Here is a 21,395-nt window from a genome sequence, read left to right as displayed (position 1 = left end):
TCCTCATCCTCTTCTTCCCTCACCATCTCTCTCTCTCTCTCTCTCTCACACATATTGTTTTTCTCACTGTTATTGTCTTCTTGTGCCTTCCTAGTCCCCCTGTCTCCATACCCAAGGTAAGCCTCTGCATGTATATTCACGTTCATATTTATGTAGGAACGTGTCTGTCTGTCTGTCTGTCTGTCTGTCTGTCTGTTTGTATGTAGGATCCTGGTCGTAGTGATTATTTTAAACATTCTTCTACGATCAATAATAATAATAATAATAATAATAATAAACTAATAATAATAAACTACTACTACTACTACTACTAGTACTATTACTACTACTTTACATCGTGTTGCCTAATAGCTACATTACAACATAGTATATTACAGCGTTAACTAAACTAAATCATTCCCCCTCACCACACCACACACAGGCGGGAGGGCGCCCCGGCTCCCCCAACTAGTGACTGCTTTCAATATTTTATGGGAATTACTTTTAATACAGAAATTACAAAGGTAAAAACATTTTCCATTAGCAAATTCCCTCCCCCTGTCCCCCCTCCTCCCCCCACCCGCCCCCTTCCCTCCCTCCATAAATCCGTATTGCAGAGGCATTTGACAAATGACATTTATTTCTTACCAATTTATATGTGCAATTGACGCCACGTATAAATGATGTATTCTAAATGTAAAATGATCAGAGGGGTGGGGTTGGGTGGGGTTGGGTGGGGTTGGATGGGGTGGGGTTGGGTGAGAGAGGGGGGTTGGGGAGGGTAGGGGGAGGGTAGGAGAGTATCCATGTCCCCATCAAATATATGGTTGAATACCCGAGCATGAAACAGTTAATATGAGTCTGTATCACTGGCTCTCATAAAACACAAAATGATAATACAGCCGTAAATAATAAATAAAAAACTAAAAAAAATTACTTTAAACGAAAAATGTTGTTCCACGATGCATTGGGACGACAGTATACCATATAACAAGTGTTCGTTATATACAAGGACACACACACACACACACACACACACACACACACACACACACACACACACTCACTGGCCGGATTGACTCTACACCACCTTCACTTCCCAAGCTGTTAACTTCAAGTAGTGGAAGCCATTCACAACTGGGACGACTGTAAGTACCTTGGGATTGAACCAGAGGCCCTTAGGACTTGAGACGAGCATTGTATCCACTCAGCCACCGCACCCCCCTCCCCACCCACAAGGCTATTTGAGGTTGAAAGATCGGATGTGATTTATTCTTTTATCTAGATATATATATATTTTTATTATTAGATGAGGGTTATTAAAAGACTGGGTGAATGGTCGTTAACAGTTCCTACAGATGATGCAACAATAATAAAAAAACAACAACAGTAACAAAAACAACCAGAACAAGAACAACAATATTATCAACAATAATAATATCTACAACAAAGACAACAACAAAAACAACAAGAATTATAACACTCTTCATCAACAACACCAACGACAAAGACAAGTTTTCCTTCAATACATAACAACCTCCGTCTTGAGGTTATTATTTGCATGTCTTAATTACTTCTCTTCATTTTCTCTGTATTTCGTTTACTTTTATTTCGCATGGCTCACACACACACACACACACACACACACACACACACACACACACACACACACACACACACACACACACACACACACACACACACACACGATCACATGTAAATACTCATTTTACATAAAGCTTTTAATAGGTTATGGAACACCTGGCGTCTGACCTTTGACCTTCTGACTCAGGTGTGTGTGTGTGTGTGTGTGTGTGTGTGTGTGTGTGTGTGTTCAAAATTCTCCTCAGATAATATGAATTTCTTACGATTTCATAATGAGTTTTAACAGCACGAGACTCAACACACACCTTGAGAATGTCACCTGCAAGAACCCCCCCCCCCTCCAACACCTAAAGACTATCGTGTTAAATATTGAGATCACTACCTGCAATGTCAATATACAGTTCCCGTCACTAGTGCGTTTACAGGGGGTCGTCAGGTTCTGTGCAGTGTGGCAGCCTTGTGTTTGTTTACATTCGACAGAAGGAAACAAGCAATGCTAAATATACTATGGAACCAAAGGAAAACAATATTAAAAAAAATATAAGAAAGATAATGATTTGTGGAATGTTTTTATGACGAGCCCCTGTAAACGCACAAGTGAAGGAGACTGTACATCGCTTGTATACTCGCCCTGTCTATGTATATTATCTGTCAGGCACCAAGCCAAAATGTGTGGCACCAATGTAGTGTGAGAGTGAGGCACCAAGCTATAATGTATGTGGCACCAAGGTACAACATATGTGGCATCAAATCCTATCGTTTCAGACAGTCACCAAGCAACAGACTGAGCACGGCTGTACATTACCTGGTGAACTAACTTGATTTTCAGTGTGCCGGGAGGAGCGCCGCCGATCGCCACCTGTGAAGAAGAAAACGGGAAGTGGAAGTAACGGGAGGTAGTTAACAGGCAACAATGTTATTCAAGCGGTCATCTCAGGAGGTCAAAGGTTACATGATATTGATTTTGAGCTGTGTGTGTGTGTGTGTGTGTGTGTGTGTGTGACGTTGCTAATGTATACACTATTAACATCTCCTATACACACACAGACACACCATAAACGTGTCCTATAGTGAGTGTTATGAAGTGTTAACACACGACCAGCGCCTCACCTTCCTGACGTGTAGTTGAAAAGCAGAGCCAAGCGCCGCCTTCTTCAGGTCAGGAGGCACAGGTTCTATGATACACGCTGGAGGGTCCCCCCGGAACATGGAGCCATTCCTGCTGAAGTTCTCGCCGAAGGTCTGGGCCCAGAGGCGTCGCGTAGACCCGTCCGAGGAGGTCAATTTGGACCCCGGCGACCGATCGTTCACAGAGTCGTCATGGTTAAGCGTCTTGCCCAGGACTCTTTGTGTGTCCTTCTGGTACTTTTTAGGGTGAACCTGACCAGGGAGGACAGGGAGATGAAGAGTGATTAACCTAGCCAGGAAGAGGATGATTAGTGGTTAACCTGACCAGGGAGGACAGGGAGACGATGATTAGTGGTTAATCTGACCAGGGAGGACAGGGAGACGATGATTAGTGGTTAACCTGACCAGGGAGGACAGGGAGACGATGATTAGTGGTTAACCTGCAGGGAGGACAGGGAGACGATGATTAGTGGATTAGTGGTTAACCTGGACCTGAGCAGGAGGACAGGGAGACGATGATTAGTGGTTAACCTGAGGACAGGAGACGATGATTAGTGGTTAACCTGAGCAGGAGGACAGGAGACGATGATTAGTGGTTAACCTGACCAGGGGAGGACAGGGAGACGATGAGGACAGGGAGACGAGATTAGTGGTTAACCTGACCAGGGAGGACAGGATGATTAGTGGTTAACTGACCAGGGAGGACAGGAGACGATGATTAGTGGTTAACCTGACCCAGGAGACGATAACCTGACAGGGAGGGAGGAGCCGATGATTAGTGGTTCTGACCAGGGAGGACAGGGAGACGATGATTAGTGGTTAACCTAACCAGGGAGACGATAATTAGTGGTCCAAGACGTCAACATCACCATTACTATTATTATTATTATTATTATTATTATTATTATTATTATTATTATTATTATTATTATATTATTATAATTACTGTTATTATTATTACTACTACTATCATTTATATTATCAACAAACACTTCCCTCTAATCCTGGCAGCCAAATATTGTTCCCGACTTCGAGTTAAATTCAATTTGGGTTTTAAAAAAAATATCACACACATTTGTCATAATAGTAATGATTATCAATCAGTATGCAAATGAGGAATCACCGACCTTTGACTTGATTTCCACAAATTCATATGTTAACACAGAGAACAAGTCAACAGAGAGCCTCGCTGTTAAACCATAAATTATTAACAACTGACATTAAATGTTGAATATATTAAAAGGTTAAATCATTTCAACATAGGTGTTATCTTTTGCCGTGATTTTATCTTGCCTCCCAAAAAATGATGAAATATTGTGAGTTTGAGCAGTCCAGAAATGTGGTTTAAAAAGATAGATAAACAAAAATAACCTAGAACGTAAAAATAAAAAAGCAGAATTAAATAAAATATCCACAAACGATCCTCAATATTTACTTTTTTAACTTTTATTATCGTTAGTATTTTATTGTAACTTTGGTGAAGGAAAAAACAAAAAACAAAATTAAAACAGTCCACAAAAATATAAAACACCGAAAACCAATTCTAATAAAAGCACTATTGTCATCACATCTAAAACACATTATATTTTCTTCACTTAAACCAAACAAAACGATAAATTAAACTTAAAAAAAATAAACCCGAGTTAGATTATTGATCGAGTGTGAACTAAAGCTCTGGGACTTGTCTAATTACCATATTAATTGAAAGCCACAGGGAAAAAAATATCCCCGTAAAAAAAAACAGGTGTGGAAAATTGTTTTTTTTTTCTCCTAGCGTTTCGGGAAAAAAATAAATTACTCTTGAAATATATAAAAACAAAATAAAAAAAAACACTCGCTTTAACTCGATAAATAAACTGATATATTCTATGTTAATTTACCACAAGTTGTTGAATTTGTTGGATGTTAATTTTTTTTTAATAAATTTGGTGTATTTTATTATCTAGTTTAGCGTAAAAATCTATGTTTGTTCGTGGATAATGAGGGCTAGCCAGTGCTGTTGGTGACTTGTCCGGTCTTCCTGGGCTCAACTTTGACAGGCGCGTTAGATATTACGTCAACTATGGGCGTATAGTTGATATATTGGCGGCAGGTTCTATACTTAAAACAAAGGTGACAATGAGAGGGGTGGAGAGGGGTGGTGAGTGAGAGGGATGTCGAAGGGGAGAGAGACAGAGGTAAGAAAAGTAAGAGGGGTGATGAAAGTGAGTGGTGTTTAGTGTTAGAGGGGTAGTGAGAGGGATGATGAGTATTAGACTCATAAGGTGAATATGAGAGGGGTAGCGAGAGGGATAAATGAGCTTTCAAAGGGTGGTGAAACGGATGGTGAATACGAGAGGGATAGTAAATATGATTGGGATGATGTGAGTGGGTTAGTGAGTGGGGCCAATCAACAAAAGCAGCTTAGGTACCATATGTGCGTGCCAGATAATATCCATATCGTAGCATGGGACGAGGAACTCCGCCGGGTGGGTCGACTTGAGGTAAATAAACTTCTTGTATCGCTCCACCGCCTCCTTCAGGAATGGCTTCGTCAGGCAGTGTGGCAGAGAAACCTAGAGAGAGAGAGAGAGAGAGAGAGAGAGAGAGAGAGAGAGAGAGAATTAGACTGGGTTAGTATTGGCGTATCATAGAAGTTATAACAATGACGACACACACACACACACACACACACACACACACACACACACACACACACACACACACAACATACGAAGAACATAAGAAAATAAGGAGTTTGCAATAGGCCGGTTGGCCTGTGCATGGCAGCTCCTGTCGAGTTACTACCACTCTCTATCATCCATGAATCTATCTAGGAAGAACATAAGAAAATAAGGAGTCTGCAATAGGCCGGTTGGCCTGTGCATGGCAGCTCCTGTCGAGAGTTATTACCACTCTCTATCATCCATGAATCTATCTAGCCTCCTACTTGAATCCGTTGCTCCGAGTCCTATCCTGCTCGGATATTATAAGAACTTTATCTATATCCCCTTTATTGATTCCTTTCACCCACTTAAATACTTCTTTCATATCTCCCCGCACTCTTCGTCTTTCTAGGGAATGCAAGTTAAGTTTCTTTAACCTTTCCTGATATGGAAGGTTTCTAAGTCCCGGAATCATTTTTGTCATTCTTCGCTTCGGTGGAAGGAATTTACTCAGAGATGATGTTTGAGGCATAAGTAATGTGGTGTGTGTGTGTGTGTGTGTGTGTGTGTGTGTGTGTGTGTGTGTGATAGAGAGAAGATCCTTATTGATGAACTAAAAACAACACAAGTGCCTCAGATATCTTAAATCCGTTAGATGTAACTTGAGGGAAAAGAGTGACCCCCCCACCCTGACAAAGACTTACCTGACGAAAACTTACCTGATGAAGATTCACCTGACGAAGACTCACCTGACAAAGACTCACCTTACAAGGACTCACCTGAAAAAGACTCACCTGACGAAGACTCACCTGACAAAGACTCACCTTACAAGGACTCACCTGAAAAAGACTCACCTGACAAGGACTCACCTGACAAAGACTCACCTGACGAAAACTTACCTGGTAATAGAACATACTCTGTCTGGACACGGCCGCCTCGAGGTCGTAACTGATGAGAGAGGTGTACTGGGATAGTGCCACCGGCTGAGACCCGTCTAGGATCACGTCGAAGGGCTCGTCAGGGTACATCTCCATCCATAGCTTTCGAGTCCGTTTGTGTGCTTTCTTCAGCGCCTACGGGAGATGATGAAGACGATCTTTGAGGTTAAGTGTGGCATATATGGGAGATAGAGAGAGAGAGAGAGAGAGAGAGAGAGAGAGAGAGAGAGAGAGAGAGAGAGAGAGAGAGAGAGATTGTTTACGAGAAATTACCAAGAGGCAAACATGGAAATATCCAATTACAACAACAATAAAAAAATCGAGTGATGAAAACACGAGAATATAAATTTTACGCCAAATATTTTTCTCTTACTATAAATAAATTTTGTATCAGTTAAGGTTTTTGGAAGCCCAAGTAAAACACCATTAATGAAATATTCAAATTGTATTGTTAAAAAAAAGAAAAAGAACGACAACTGAAGTGAGGAAATGGCGTAGAGAAAATAGAAAAGTGATTTAGACATTTTCGTGTTTGAGTCTTATAGTTTTGCCGGTAGTTATGCTTTTAGTTGTTAAAGATATTAGTGTGGTGCCGTTATAACATAGGCGTGGGCGTCCCTTTTATTACATTGTATGACCGCAGGACAAACAAGTTCTCTCCACTGAAAACATTTATTCACTCAATCGCTTTAGGACACAAAACAGTGACGAAAGAATAAGACAAAATTAACTAATACAAAAATACATACATACATACATACATACATACATACATACATACATACATACAGCATAAACGAAATGGTAATAATAGATTTTTGTTCACATGTAGAGGGAAGGAACACACCGTGGGTATATACTCAGACCTCCATACTAGATTCTAAAGTCCATTATATATATAGGATCTGTTAGATTTTGTTTTGTTTGAATCACATATAAAACATTAAAAGAGTGTTATGGTGCTCCAGTATTGGCTTAACTACCAGAGTGAAAAACTAAATTGTTGTTACAGATATTAAGTCACTAAAAAAAATATCTATGCAAAATTGTGTTGAAAAAATATGACACAATGGACGAAGGATTTTGACACCCCTATCGAGACAACAGGAGTCGTAGTGTTCATTATGGAATTCATCGATCACCCCAAGTACAGATAGTTTTTTGTGACTGTACACCTTGAAATATTTACAGGAAAAAAAATCTTCTTATATTCTTATTAAATATTTTATCACGGTTTAGTTATGAGAAATTTGCATCCAGATTACCATATGAATATTTAGATTGTTATTACAAGAAACTGACGGATTTGGTGATAAAATTATATACCATAGAGGTTTAATGCTACATAATGCAGTGGGATATTCGACCTTAGGACACGCTGAGGTGGTTGTTGTGGTGTAGAAGGCTCAACATATGTGACCCAACACCAAACTGACTGACAGACAGACACTTAGCTTAGCCTTCCGGAGGGACTATGAGGTTGAAGGTGTGATGCTTATTTACATACCATTAATAACTGGCATGTGAACGATTACAATCTCATAATATATTCCAAAATAATAAATAAATTTCTCCTCGTCTTAAGAGAAAAAGAAACTCAATTATCTCTTAACATGATCAAGGGAGACAAAAAAGACCTCTAATATGACCAAGGGAGAGAAAAAAGGTTATTAAATCCACCGGTTTGCTTCACTTCTCTCATATTACAGGAAAAAAAGTTCTAAGAATCCCCTGATTTTTTTATTTTCCCCTCGGATCTCTTGTTTCTCCTTCAAGTACTACTCCCCCTCCCCCCCCATCTCCTACACGGCGCAGCAGCCACGAATAGTTATTGGACAAAAACAACTCAACAAGGAGGGAATGTAAGCTGCGTCTGCCTCATAATTAAACTAAAAAAAAATCAATTTGTGTTGTAGAAAGAGAATGGCAGACTTTTAATCACCAACTCGATCTAATGTTGCCAAGTCTCTACCTCTACCCTCCCATACACCACCTACAACCCTCCAACTCTCTCTCCTTCCCTATTGAATTCCTTTTGACTACAACTGTATGCATCAACCTTCATAAAAATTGACAAAACGTGAATGAATTAATAAATCGATTTACATAGGTATATGATTGTTGATGTGTATACACGCTAAGGTCTGTCTGTGAAATGACCCAGATCTTGAAGTGGTCGATGTGCACAAAGGTGATCCCGTAACATAATGTAGATGAAGAAAAATGATAACTTTATGAATAAGTGATGTACAGAGACAGGTGTTCCGCTCGAGGACACACCTGGTAACGAGGGCCTGTCATGTGTGAGATCTGTACTAGTTTGAAGACGATACTCCCAAGTGGATCAATGACTCTTAACCCCGTGATAATGACTAGTGACCCCGTGATAATGACTCGTGACCCCGTGATAATGACCCTTAACCCCGTGATAATGACCCTTAACCCCGTGATAATGACTCGTGACCCCGTGATAATGACTCGTGACCCCGTGATAATGACTCGTGACCCCGTGATAATGACTCTTGATCCCGTGACAATGACCCTTAACCCCGAAATAATGACCCTTAAAGTGATGTTTTATCTAGGATGATCAACACCTCGACGTTACCTCATCCTAGGAATAAAAATTACTACGACGATAATAAACTTTCTGTATTTTATAATAAAAAAACCCATTAAAATAAAGTATGAAACTCTGCGAATCTTACTTTCCACAATTAAAGATAAGAGTTATTTTTAAAGATATGAAAGATATTATGTACGTATTACAGTGTTTTGATAAATAAATGAAAGAATAACAATTTCATACGACCAGTGAATCCCCCAAATCGATGCTACACTGATGATGTTATGTGACTTATTAATAATTGAGTGGCCCAATAGGTAGAGAGGAGTGACGTCATTCTGCATACAAAGGGCAATCAATACCTGACTCACTCACTTCCCAACTCTGGTCCCACCTGCCTGCCTGACTCACTATATTGTGTTGGGTCACTATATTGTGGTGTTGTCACTATATTTGAGACACTACAGGTCTACTGAGGTGCGTTACAATATTGCTCTTCAATGTATGGTGTTACGTCACCATACAGTGCCTCTCATCATACACAACTCCCTCACTATAGAGTACAGCACATCGCACCAGACAGTATCTCACCATAAAGTACCTCTCACCACACACATACACAGCTTCCTCACCTATAATGCCACCTCACCATACACCCCCCCTCCCCCGTTCACAATTCGGCCTCAATCCTTTCCATACAGTGTCGCCGGCCCACACGGTGAGGCAGGTGCATTGTGCTGGGAGCCGGGTTACCTAGATATTGGCCGGGACCACCGCGCCACACACTACATCACCACTATATTGGTTCCGGAGTATAACGTATCGCTCTTACAGTATGCCGCCGGCTCAAGGTAGGCGTTCCTAACCTTCCCTCCTCTCTCCTCTTCCTCTCCCCCCTTTCTCCTTCTCCCTCTCCCCCTTCTCCACTCTCTCCAACCCCTCTTCTCCTCCCCCTCTCCCCTCTCACTCTCTCCCCCGTCCCCCCCTCTCTCTCCCCATCTCCTCTCAGTAATGTAGATCTTCGTTATGGGAACATTTCACGAGCACTGAGCCTTCAATACCAAGATTCTTTGCCTTAAATCCCTTTTCAACGAGGAACATTTAATTACAGAAAACCTTATTAGGAGGGGAAACTATATTATCCATAACGTGATATCCTCATGTAAAAGGAAACACCCCTCTGGTTATATCTTATTATCCATGGTTATTATCCACCTTTATCCAGAAGAGTTTTACCCACCGTCCATCCTACCCACCCCCGTCCTCCCTATACACAACACCTCCCGCTCGTCTCCCCGCCCACAGTATCGTTAGAGGCAGGGCTATGAAGCGCCTATTCTCCCCCCCCACGCATATCTAGTCTCCCTCCCTTGTTTTTAAGACATAGTCGCTGTTATTACAGTTCCTCACTATTAAGCTGCATCGAGATAACCTGCTGTAGCCATTACCCCGCCGCTGCTCACCTGTAACGCCTCTCACCATCGTTGCCTGTATTGTTATGTTCCTTTGGCTTATTGTTGATGTGTACTCTTAATGCAAGTTACTGAACTGGTCGATGTTCTTCATGGATGTTATTAAATGTTACTTAGCTGATCTGAAATCCTAAGAGACGTTATTTGATTGGTTGGAGATCCTAATTAATATTACTCATTGGATGGTAATCTTAAATGACTTTAGTTAATTAGTTACTTTTCTAGTTAAGGAAGATTATCGGGTGTTACTTTACTAGTCAGGAACCTTTAAACGTGACTTTATTTGCCAGGTAACAGATTGGTAGTTACTTTACTGCTCCGGGAACCTTAATGAACGCACATATCGTAAAGGCATAAGATCTTAAAATGATGGTCTTGGCTTCAGAGTCTTACAAGATTCATAAAGCATTACTCTTCTTCCTCTGGGATAACAGAACACATAGTCACGCCAGAGATCCAATTTAATACCGACACTAATTATGATGAACGTTCATATACCGGATCTTAAAGGTGGAGGCTTAGTCCGTTAGTCCGTTACCGAAGAGCTCCCGAGATTTAAAATTTTGAAGAGAACTGACGTGAGAACATATCTAACCGATATATACCTACGGAAAACATTTGAAATATGAATGGTATTATTATTATTATTATTATTATTATTATTATTAAAGCAGTGGTATTAGTACGGGGCCGAGTCTTATTTTTGGCTTTAGATCTTGAACTATGGCTTGTGTGGCTCGTCTGAAGTACTGTGGGAGATGTTACACTGTTACACCATTATACTGTCACACTATTACCCTATTACACTGCTACACGATTACACTGTCTTATGAAGTAATTGTGTCAGTAGGTAGAGCACTGTAGTGACCTCGAACGTGATTAACTTAAATGAAACAACAATTCTCTTTACAGGACGGTGAGGGGATAGGAACCTACTGAGCCTTATATAGTTAATGGTATTTGATGTTCTTGGGTCTGTAGCGTCATGAGGGGCTGGGCGGGCGTCATGAGGGGCTGGGCGTCATGAGGGGCTGGGTGGGCGTCATGAGGAGCCGACCGGGCGTCTAGGTACATTACGACTGTGTCAAAAATGTGTTCTCATCTCCGGTTTATAATTTTCCGTAATAACTTTTAATACCGTGGCGAGACCCATAGGGAAAAAAAATAATGCATCTCATCTGTGGACTTGGGGACGCAGGCAGACAGCAACATGACATCATTATCAGACACAGACAGACAGACAGACAGAGACATAAACACAGACACACAGACACAATCTCCTCTTTCTTATCGTTTTTCCATCCCTGACATGAATTTTTGGAAACATATGTGAGCCGTGAGTGTTGGTTAGGTTAGGTTAGGTAATCTCTCTCTCTCTCTCTCTCTCTCTCTCTCTCTCTCTCTCTCTCTCTCTCTCTCTCACCCCGGGACAGACGCTGCCCTTTAGGTTCATATCGAACGTGCCACGTCCTGGCATCGAGGGCGTCATCCTTTTAGTGTTTCACCAACGTGCATTAAGGCTGAAGAGTTGTCGAGCGTTGAGTAAACTGTGCTGGTGGTGCTCTCTCCTCCGCCAGAGCCACCGTGGGCGTGTTTTATCAACTTAACATTTTGGATACGTGAAGCCTGGTTTTATTATGTAAATTATAACATGAATATGAGGTGGGTTTAAACCTGAGTAATTTTATGATCCAGTGATGAGAGAGAGAGAGGGTCAGTGGGTCACACCAAGATACCGCCTTTACTGATATACACATTAAGTCCTTCAGTTAACAGTACAGTACTACTCAATGTGCATAAATATGTACATACATGGCTAGTGCGTACATGTATGAACAGTCATATGAACGTAAATATAACCAATAAGTAGATAGTCATATATGTACGTATATCTGTGTACGTGGTGGAGTGTACACAGGCAGTTTATACGTACAGCGACACATGACTGGAGTGGCCAAGTGAATTTTAAAAACAGTCTCCCCTCTCCCCCCCCTCCCTCCCTCCCTCTCATTCTTCTTCCGTCTCCTCCTCCTCTCTTGCCTCCTTCACACGACCTCTCACAACTGAGTGGGAAGAGGAGGAAGTCAGAGGGAAGAGGAGGAAGTCAGAGGGTAGACGAGGAAGTGAGAGGGAAGAGGAGGAAATGAGAGGTGAAGAGGAGGAAGTGAGAGGGAAGAGGAGGAAGTGAGAGGGAAGAGGAGGAAGTGAGGGAATCCTTTCTCTACCTTTACTCTTCTCTTTCCCATTTCCTCTTCCCTCTCTCGATCCCCCTCCTCCTCCTCCTCTTCTCTTTCCCTCTTCCTTCTGTCGATCCCCCACTTCTCTCCTCCCCTCCCCATCCCTTCTCTTCCCCTCTTCCTCCTCCTCCTCTACTGCACAAACACACCATCATTAGTCAGCCTCAAACACTGGGCGGTGCCGATGATGACCGTGACCTGAACGATACACACACATGACCTGAACGATACACACACATGACCTGAACGATACACACACATGACCTGAACGATACACACACATGACCTGAACGATACACACACACATGACCTGAACGATACACACACACATGACCTGAACGATACACACACACATGACCTGCATGATACACACACATGATCTGGAAGATACACACACACACACACACACACACACACACGACCTATGTATAATGTTGTTTGAGTGTGTATATTAGTTGAGTGCGTATAATACTATATTTAAAACAACTATAGCATTTTACCCGGCATAATATTATTGTTTGAGTGATATTAACAGTTTGATTGAGTGGTCTATAACTATAACTTGGCCAAACAAAACAAACAATTACAATAGTCAGTCAGTTCTATTGTTTACGTGTGGCTGTCGTTCACGCTAGTCAAGTGCCGCCAAGCCCAGTGCCTGACGCGTTCAACTGGGTGATAAAACGTTGAACTGGATGATAAAACGTTGAACTGGATGAAAAAACGTTGAAATGGGTGATAAAACGTTGAAATGGGTGATTAAACGTTGAACTGGGTGATAAAATGTTGAACAAGTTGATTAAACGTTAAATAATTGAAGTATAATAACTTTCAGAGTATTATTGGAACTGCCATCTGGTGGGAAACACAGCTACCATCCTCAGTGACGTCATTCATTACGTTTACAGTACAGTGTTTTACCAAGTCATTTCCTCATCTGCCGAGTACTTTTTCTGGGAGAGTTATTTATTAATTTATTTATTTACTTATTTATTTATTTGTTATTCTTACTAGCAGTAGATAAACAAAGACCTCGAGGAAAACAAGTGAAGGCGATTCAACATGGCGGGTCTTGCAAACACTGACGATGGATCAACATGGCTGCGTGGACCGACACTGAGAGGTGGACCGACACTGAGAGGTGGACCGACTTGGCCGTAATGTGTTTACTTAGGTCGAGGACACACCCCCCCACTACCCCTTCATTGTCCACAGCCACCACAGGCTCAAACCACACAGCACCACAGCCACCACACACCACCACAGCCACCACACACCACCACAGCCACCACACACCACCACAGCCACCACAAGTTCAAACCACACAGCACCACAGCCACCACACAGCACCAGTCACCACACAGCACCACAGCCACCACAGCCACCACAGTCACCACACAGCACCACAGCCACCACACACCACCACAGCCACCACACACAGCACCACAGCCACCACACAACCACCACAGCCACCCAAACAGCACCACAGCCACCACACACCACCACAGCCACCAAACAGCACCACAGCCACCACACCACCACAGCCACCACACACCACCACAGCCACCACACACCACCACAGCCACCACACAGCACCACAGCCACCACACACCACCACAGCCACCACACACCACCACAGCCACCACACACAGCACCACAGTCACCACACACCACCAGCCACCACACACCACCACAGCCACCAACAGCACCACAGCCACCACACACCACCACAGCCACCACACACACCACCACAGCCACCACACACACCACCACAGTCACCACACACACCACCACAGCCACCACACACCACCACAGCACCAAAACCACCACAGCCACCACACAGCACCACACAGCCAACACACAGCACCACAGCCACCACACACCACCAGCCACCACACACAGCACCACAGCCACCACACACCACCACAGCCACACACACCACCACAGCCACCACACAGCACCACAGCCACCACACAGCACCACACAACAAACAGCACCACCACAGCCACCACACACACCACCACAGCCACCACACAGCACCACAGCCACCAAACAGCACCACACACCACCACAGCCACCACACAGCACCACAGCCACCACACACCACCACAGCCACCACACACCACCACAGCCACCACACAGCACCACAGCCACCACACACCACCACAGCCACCACACAGCACCACAGCCACCAAACAGCACCACAGCCACCCACACACCACCACAGCCACCACACAGCACCACAGCCACCACACAGCACCCCAGCCACCAAACAGCACCACAGTCACCACACACCACCACAGCCACCAAACAGCACCACAGCCACCACACACCACCACAGCCACCACACAGCACCACAGCCCACACCACCACAGCCACCAAACAGCACCAGTCAACACACACAGCCACCACACCACCACAGCCACCACACAGCACCACAGCCACCACACACCACCAGCCACCACACACAGCACCACAGCCAAACAGCACCACAGCCACCACACACCACCACAGCCACCACACAGCACCACAGCCACCAAACAGCACCACAGTCACCACACACCACCACAGCCACCACACACCACCACAGCCACCAAACAGCACCACAGCCACCACACACCACCACAGTCACCACACACCACCACAGTCACCACACACCACCACAGCCACACACCACCACAGCCACCACACACCACCACAGCCACCACACACCACCACAGCCACCACACACCACCACAAGTTTGAAAATATTCATCTTATTTTCGAAATTTCTGAATACCAACATAAAATAGTTTGAGAGAACTTTACGAATCTTGATGAAATATAAGATTTTCTGTACGAAGTCATACCAGGGTTTGGGTTGGTAGGTGTGTGTGTGTTTATGGATCAGTACAGCGGGTTCAAAATTGACAAGACACTGAATTTTAGATCCACACACACACACACACACACACACACACACACACACACACACACACACACACATATCTATGACCCCTTATGGTAATTAAAGCAAATGATCAAACAGCTCAAGAAGAATATTCGCTTTCGTGATAATCATTTAAGAGAACATGACACGCTGACGAATAATGATGGATGTGTCTACAGGAGTGAATTTATCTGGAGACTCTCAGCCTCTCAGTCACACGGTAATAGTGATTAATGAGACTTAATGCTAGTTCACCTATATAAAAAAAAAATAGTGTTTTTTCTTGCATTATTTTTCTTCATGATATATTCATGTGTTATACATCAAATAGTTTTATTCTATGGACCGATTAATATGTGATGTCACGGATTCACAGGTACACAACACCCACTAAAACACCTGCACCTCCAAACAACATTTACACACCTGTACTGCGTAAAACAATACCTATAACACACCTGTAATCCTTAAAACAACACCCACTAACACACCTGTACTTAAAACAACACCCACTAACACACCTGTACTCCTTAAAACAACACCCACTAACACACCTGTACTCCCTTAAAACAACACCCACTAACACACCTGTACAGTTCACCTTACCTTCAGCTTAAACAACTTGTGGTCGACGATTTGTCCTACGATGTTTTTACAGTCTCTGGCGTAGTGTTCAGGAGCCAGCATATGGACGTACCAAACCCAGTGCACGTCTGAAGGAGGCGCAAGAATCTTCTCCGTGCAGTTGGCCGCCAGAGGGAGCCACAGCAGCTCATACCTGCAGAAGAACATGAGGTGCTGTAAGGAAAGGTGATGGTTGACACAGGTAGATTGATGAAGGTAGATTGGTTGAGACAGGTTGATTGGTTGAGACAGGTAGATGATGAGGTGTAATGAGTGATCGTGGTGTATATATTTTGATGACAATAAAGATGAATAATAATACTAATAAAATTGAATCGAACTTAGAGGTATTAAGGCGAGGAGAGAGAGAGAGAGAGAGAGAGAGAGAGAGAGAGAGAGAGAGAGAGAGAGAGAGAGAGAGAGTAAAAAAAGAAAAGATGAAAATAATAACTATGATTAATGTGGTAGGTCGTGAGTTGTGTGGGTGATGTCATTACTGAGGAGAGGTAGCCGAGGCCCTTCATTCCCCAAGTGTCTTAAGTTAAAATAATTTCTTTCCCTCATAACTGGAGATGAGAGAATGCATCTAACTGATTCACTTAATTGACTTCACGTAAAATAAAAGTAGATAGAATGTAAAGAGCTTTCCAATAATGCGCGGTGGGTAATTTTTTGTTTATCTTGGGCGGAGTTATTGAAGCAGATTTAACGTAAGGTTCTGTGAGACTTGGAGTCGTGGTGTAGTGTATGTTGATGAATAGTGGAGGTCAATGGGGAAGCCCCCCCTACTACCATCACCCAGCCGCCCTTCCCTCACCCTCACCCAGCCACCCTCCATCCAGCCACCCCTCCACCCAGCCACACCCCTCCACCCAGGCACCCCTCCACCCAGCCACCCCCCTCCACCCAGCCACCCCTCCATCCAGCCACCCCCTCCATCCAGCCACCCTCCACCCAGCCACCTCCATCCAGCCACCCTCCACCCAGCCACCCCTCCACCCAGGCACCCTCCACCAGGCACCCCTCCACCCACCCAGCCACCCCTCCACCCAGCCACCCTCCACCCAGCCACCCCTCCACCCAGCCACCCTCCACCCAGCCACCCCCTCCACCCAGCCACCCCTCCACCCAGCCACCCCCCTCCACCCAGCCACCCCTCCACCCAGCCACACCCCTCTCCACCCAGCACCTCCACCCAGCCACCCTCCATCCAGCCACCCCTCCATCCAGAACCCCCTCCACCCAGCCACCCCTCCACCCAGCCACCCCTCCACCCAGGCACCCCCCTCCACCAGCCACCCCTCCACCCAGCCACCCTCCACCCAGCCACCCCCTCCACCCCCTCCATCCAGCCACCCCCTCCACCCAGCCACCTCCCATCCAGCCACCCCTCCACCCAGCCACCCCTCCATCCAGCCACCCCCCTCCACCCAGCCACCCTCCATCCAGCCACCCCTCCACCCAGCCACCCCCTCCACCCAGCCACCCCTCCACCCCCTCTCCATCCAGCCACCCCTCTCCACCCAGCCACCCTCCACCCAGCCACCCCCTCCACCCAGCCACACCCCTCCACCCAGCCACCTCCACCCAGCCACCCCTCCACCCAGCCACCCCTCCACCCAGCCACCTCTCCACCCAGCCACCCCCTCCAACCCTCCACCCAACCAGTGTTCACCTCTCACGTTGTCCTCGTCATAGATTGTCGTCTCAAATCTCAAAATTCAGTTCGTTCATTTCTCTCCAAGAAAATTACTTACGTTACTCACTTAAAGCAAATAATGAGTCAAAATGGCGACAGACTTGCACTTACTGTAGTCCATCACGAATCCCGATGTTTTGTTAAATCATTTTGGGATGATGAACGAAACCTGTGAGAATTCTGCCCAGAATCTGTCCTTACCCTGATGGCGTGCATCTTACCACCCACCAGGCTGTAGGTGGGTCGGGTTCACCAGCTGACCAAGAGGTGACGTTCAACCGGTTTCCAAATAAATTCATTTTGGTCAATATTCAATAAACCTTTAATCCTAAAAGCTCCCCTTCTCGCCCATGACAACAAAGGATAGCCGCAGGACACCCATTAACTGCGCAAATATCACTCCAGCATCAACAAAGTGCGAGGCAGTGACCATGAAACTGTCTACTGGTATTTACGACACAGTCACACCGCGAAGCTGGCAGGCAGTAAGTCGCCTCTGAGTGTGCGATAACACTACTTCACTGTGCAGTCATCTTAGAAGCACAATGTGACCCTAAGGCATTGTACGATAACACATTCCTGGTCACGACTTACGAGAGAGAAGCTACTGGAGAGTTATCATTCGGAAGATCATCTCAAAATACACTTAATAGAAAACTTTCTCTGAGGTACGTCTACCAACACCTTCTGTAGGGAGAGATGGTGGTAGCGAAGATCTTAGTGAGGCTGTACACACTTCACACGCTTCATAAACCAAAGGAACACTTCTCAACGCCCATCTTCCCTCTCCTGTCTCCCTTTAAAGTGTCTATAGTATTTTTATCATCTTTTCCCTCTTCTCACAAATTCCACTCGATTGGTCCATGTGTCCACCGCCTATCTTAACCTTCACCTTTATTATCTAACAAACTCCTAAATAAACTCCTTCTCTATATATTTCCTAAAAATAAAATAAAATAAATACAAACATGTCTATTCGTAAACTACATAATTTCCCGAATATATTTACAAATTCACATCGCGGAGAAAAGAAGAAAAAGAATCCCATCCTAGAATCAACCAGAATACAGTAAAAGCTTCCATCTTTCAAATACCTTCTGGAAAACCCACAAGAGGATGTACGAGTCTCCTGGGCCCTCGAGGTATCCTTATTTCTTGTGCTTTTACTTCCACTCTCCAGGTCGTTGTGGAGGAGACTGAGCCTTTGTGCTCCGGATTCGTGCCAGCAACAGGTGACCAGGTGACTACATCCTCCAATGAGCTTATTGTTGAGCCTCATACTCAGGTTTCACTCATACAGGTGAGTCGTGAATCAAAAGGATAAACAACTCATCAAGCCACTACCCGAGCACAACTAACAAGGCGACACATGACCTTTCTCGTCACTCAGGTAAGGGAGAGGAACTTTACTATCAGGTGGGTCGACAGCTCCATTATTCCCTTAACTGTTGTGTTGGTCTGAGAATCAACCATTTGTATCCACCTCAGTGTGATTAGCCAGTGAGTTTTATGTTCACTGTCGATACGAGACATTCATTACCAGCCACCCGGGGAGACACCCACCTGACTCGTCGCCTCAGAATGATGCCACTTTAAGGTTAGAATGAGTTCGGCGAAGATCATTTACAGCTAAATGATCCTCCACTTCCTCTACAACTCTCTTACAGACCTTCACCCTTGGCAGCTCTCAATAGGACTTTTTAACTCCATTGAGACAACTACTAATGTATCCTGCATTTCCATAACACCAAACAACACAGCTCCTAATTCCTCGATTAATGCAGACTCTCCTCCTAACAAACTTCCCTTCAATGACCTATAGAGAGAACGTCACTTTTAATCTTACGCTGCGTCAATCGCCACTAATTTCAATCAAGTTTATGGGTACAGTATTCTCATAACCAAACAACCATCTTATGCTTACGATAGGCTCACTATTTTCGTGGGAAGATATTGTCCCTGAACTATTAGTGATGTAAGTCATGAAAAAAGTCCTGTCTGTCAGTTCTCTGTCCCATTCATGAACTCTGAGTCTCATGAACTAGTGAACCCATGAACCCTGAAACTCACGAACCAGTGAATCCATCAACCCTGAGACTCATGAACCAGCGAATCCGAGGCACCATACGTACAGTATTGGAGATCCATAGATGGTGTACTGTGTGATGTCTCGGATTCACAGGTTCATGAGAGAGAGAGAGAGAGAGAGAGAGAGAGAGAGAGAGAGAGAGAGAGAGAGTGTCATATAACATCCTGACAATAAGGTCAGGTCACGCTAGGTCAACACAGGTCAAGATACTGTAATGTAAGAACTTCCAAGAAACAATTTTGTAACTCAATTAAGTCTTGCCCCCAGAAATTAATAAGCTCATGAAATTCTCCAAAGTCCTTAACAGGCCGAGGGATTTACCGTGTACCCAGCGCAAAATTAATTATCCTAAATCCGGGTTACATTTTAAGACCAGAAATTCGATCTTTACCTGTGAACGTTGTGGGAGGATTTAATTAACACAGAATTAACTTGCCACGACTACTGAACGTACACAGGAAATATATAATACAAACCTACATACAGTTACAGAATCACCAAGTTACAAAAGAGGATATGAAGGCGCTTGAGTACAGTGCCGATTAGTGTACAGCAATATATGATCTTAACTGAACATCGAAAACATTAACTACAAGATCAATCGAAAAAGAATACCCCAGATTTTAATGGGTATTTATCTTTCGAATACCCAGATTTTACAGGATTATATAATAAAATCTGGGTATTCTTCGATGACCTTGTATTTGGGTATCACTGCATCGACTAATACCTTAACTTAATCTTTACTCACACAAACATCGACACAAACATCTTCCTTGTCGACAAATCTCTTCACCACACTGTACATCACGACCCTGGGAGCGATCCACGGTGAGTGTAGACATTGCATTAATTCACACAGAGGAGGCGAAGTGTTGGATGCAATTATATGCATATTTAAATGAGCAGCTTCCCATCAGGTGGCATAGTAATGAAGTTTCTGATGTGGCACTTAAGGCATAATTAAGGCTTCAACCCCCCTTACTCATAGAGACTTGTGGTACTCATGATGTGGCACTTATCACTAAGTCAGAGTTGTCCCCTCCCTCTCTCGAGACCTGTGGCACTATTGTAGGCATGGTGACAGTGTTTTAATAATAATAATAATAATGATATTGATAATGATAATGATAATGATAATAATAATAATAATAATAATAATAATAATAATAATAATAATAATAATAATTGTCATCACTACATATAACACCATCCATCATCACTACATATAACACCATCCATCATCACTACATATAACACCATCCATCATCACTACATATAACACCATCCATCATCACTACATATAACACCATCCATCATCACTACATATAACACCATCCATCATCACTACATATAACACCATCCATCATCACTACATATAACATCATCCATCATCATTACATATAACACCACCCATCATCACTACATATAACACCATCCATCATCACTACATATAGCACCATCCATCATCACTACATATAACA

At 43.8% G+C, this 21,395-nt stretch overlaps 1 protein-coding gene across 1 annotated transcript in view; it reads right to left on the bottom strand.

Annotated features, from left to right (window-relative positions):
- The window catches only part of LOC121875992, a gene marked incomplete at its 3' end in the record, with an annotated part of 38,684 nt that overhangs the window by 7,079 nt on the left and 10,210 nt on the right, over positions 1 to 21,395 (bottom strand). The window contains 5 exon segments of the mRNA XM_042380837.1: positions 2,390 to 2,443; positions 2,695 to 2,964; positions 5,124 to 5,267; positions 6,257 to 6,430; positions 16,106 to 16,277. Of these exon segments, the coding sequence (XP_042236771.1) occupies positions 2,390 to 2,443; positions 2,695 to 2,964; positions 5,124 to 5,267; positions 6,257 to 6,430; positions 16,106 to 16,277 (814 nt within the window).

This window comes from Homarus americanus, unplaced genomic scaffold (genome assembly GCF_018991925.1).
Source record: "Homarus americanus isolate GMGI-L3 unplaced genomic scaffold, GMGI_Hamer_2.0 scaffold467, whole genome shotgun sequence".
NCBI lineage: Eukaryota > Metazoa > Arthropoda > Malacostraca > Decapoda > Nephropidae > Homarus > Homarus americanus.
The sequence above is the reverse complement of the archived record's forward strand: the minus strand, read 5'-3'. Positions and strand labels throughout refer to the sequence as shown.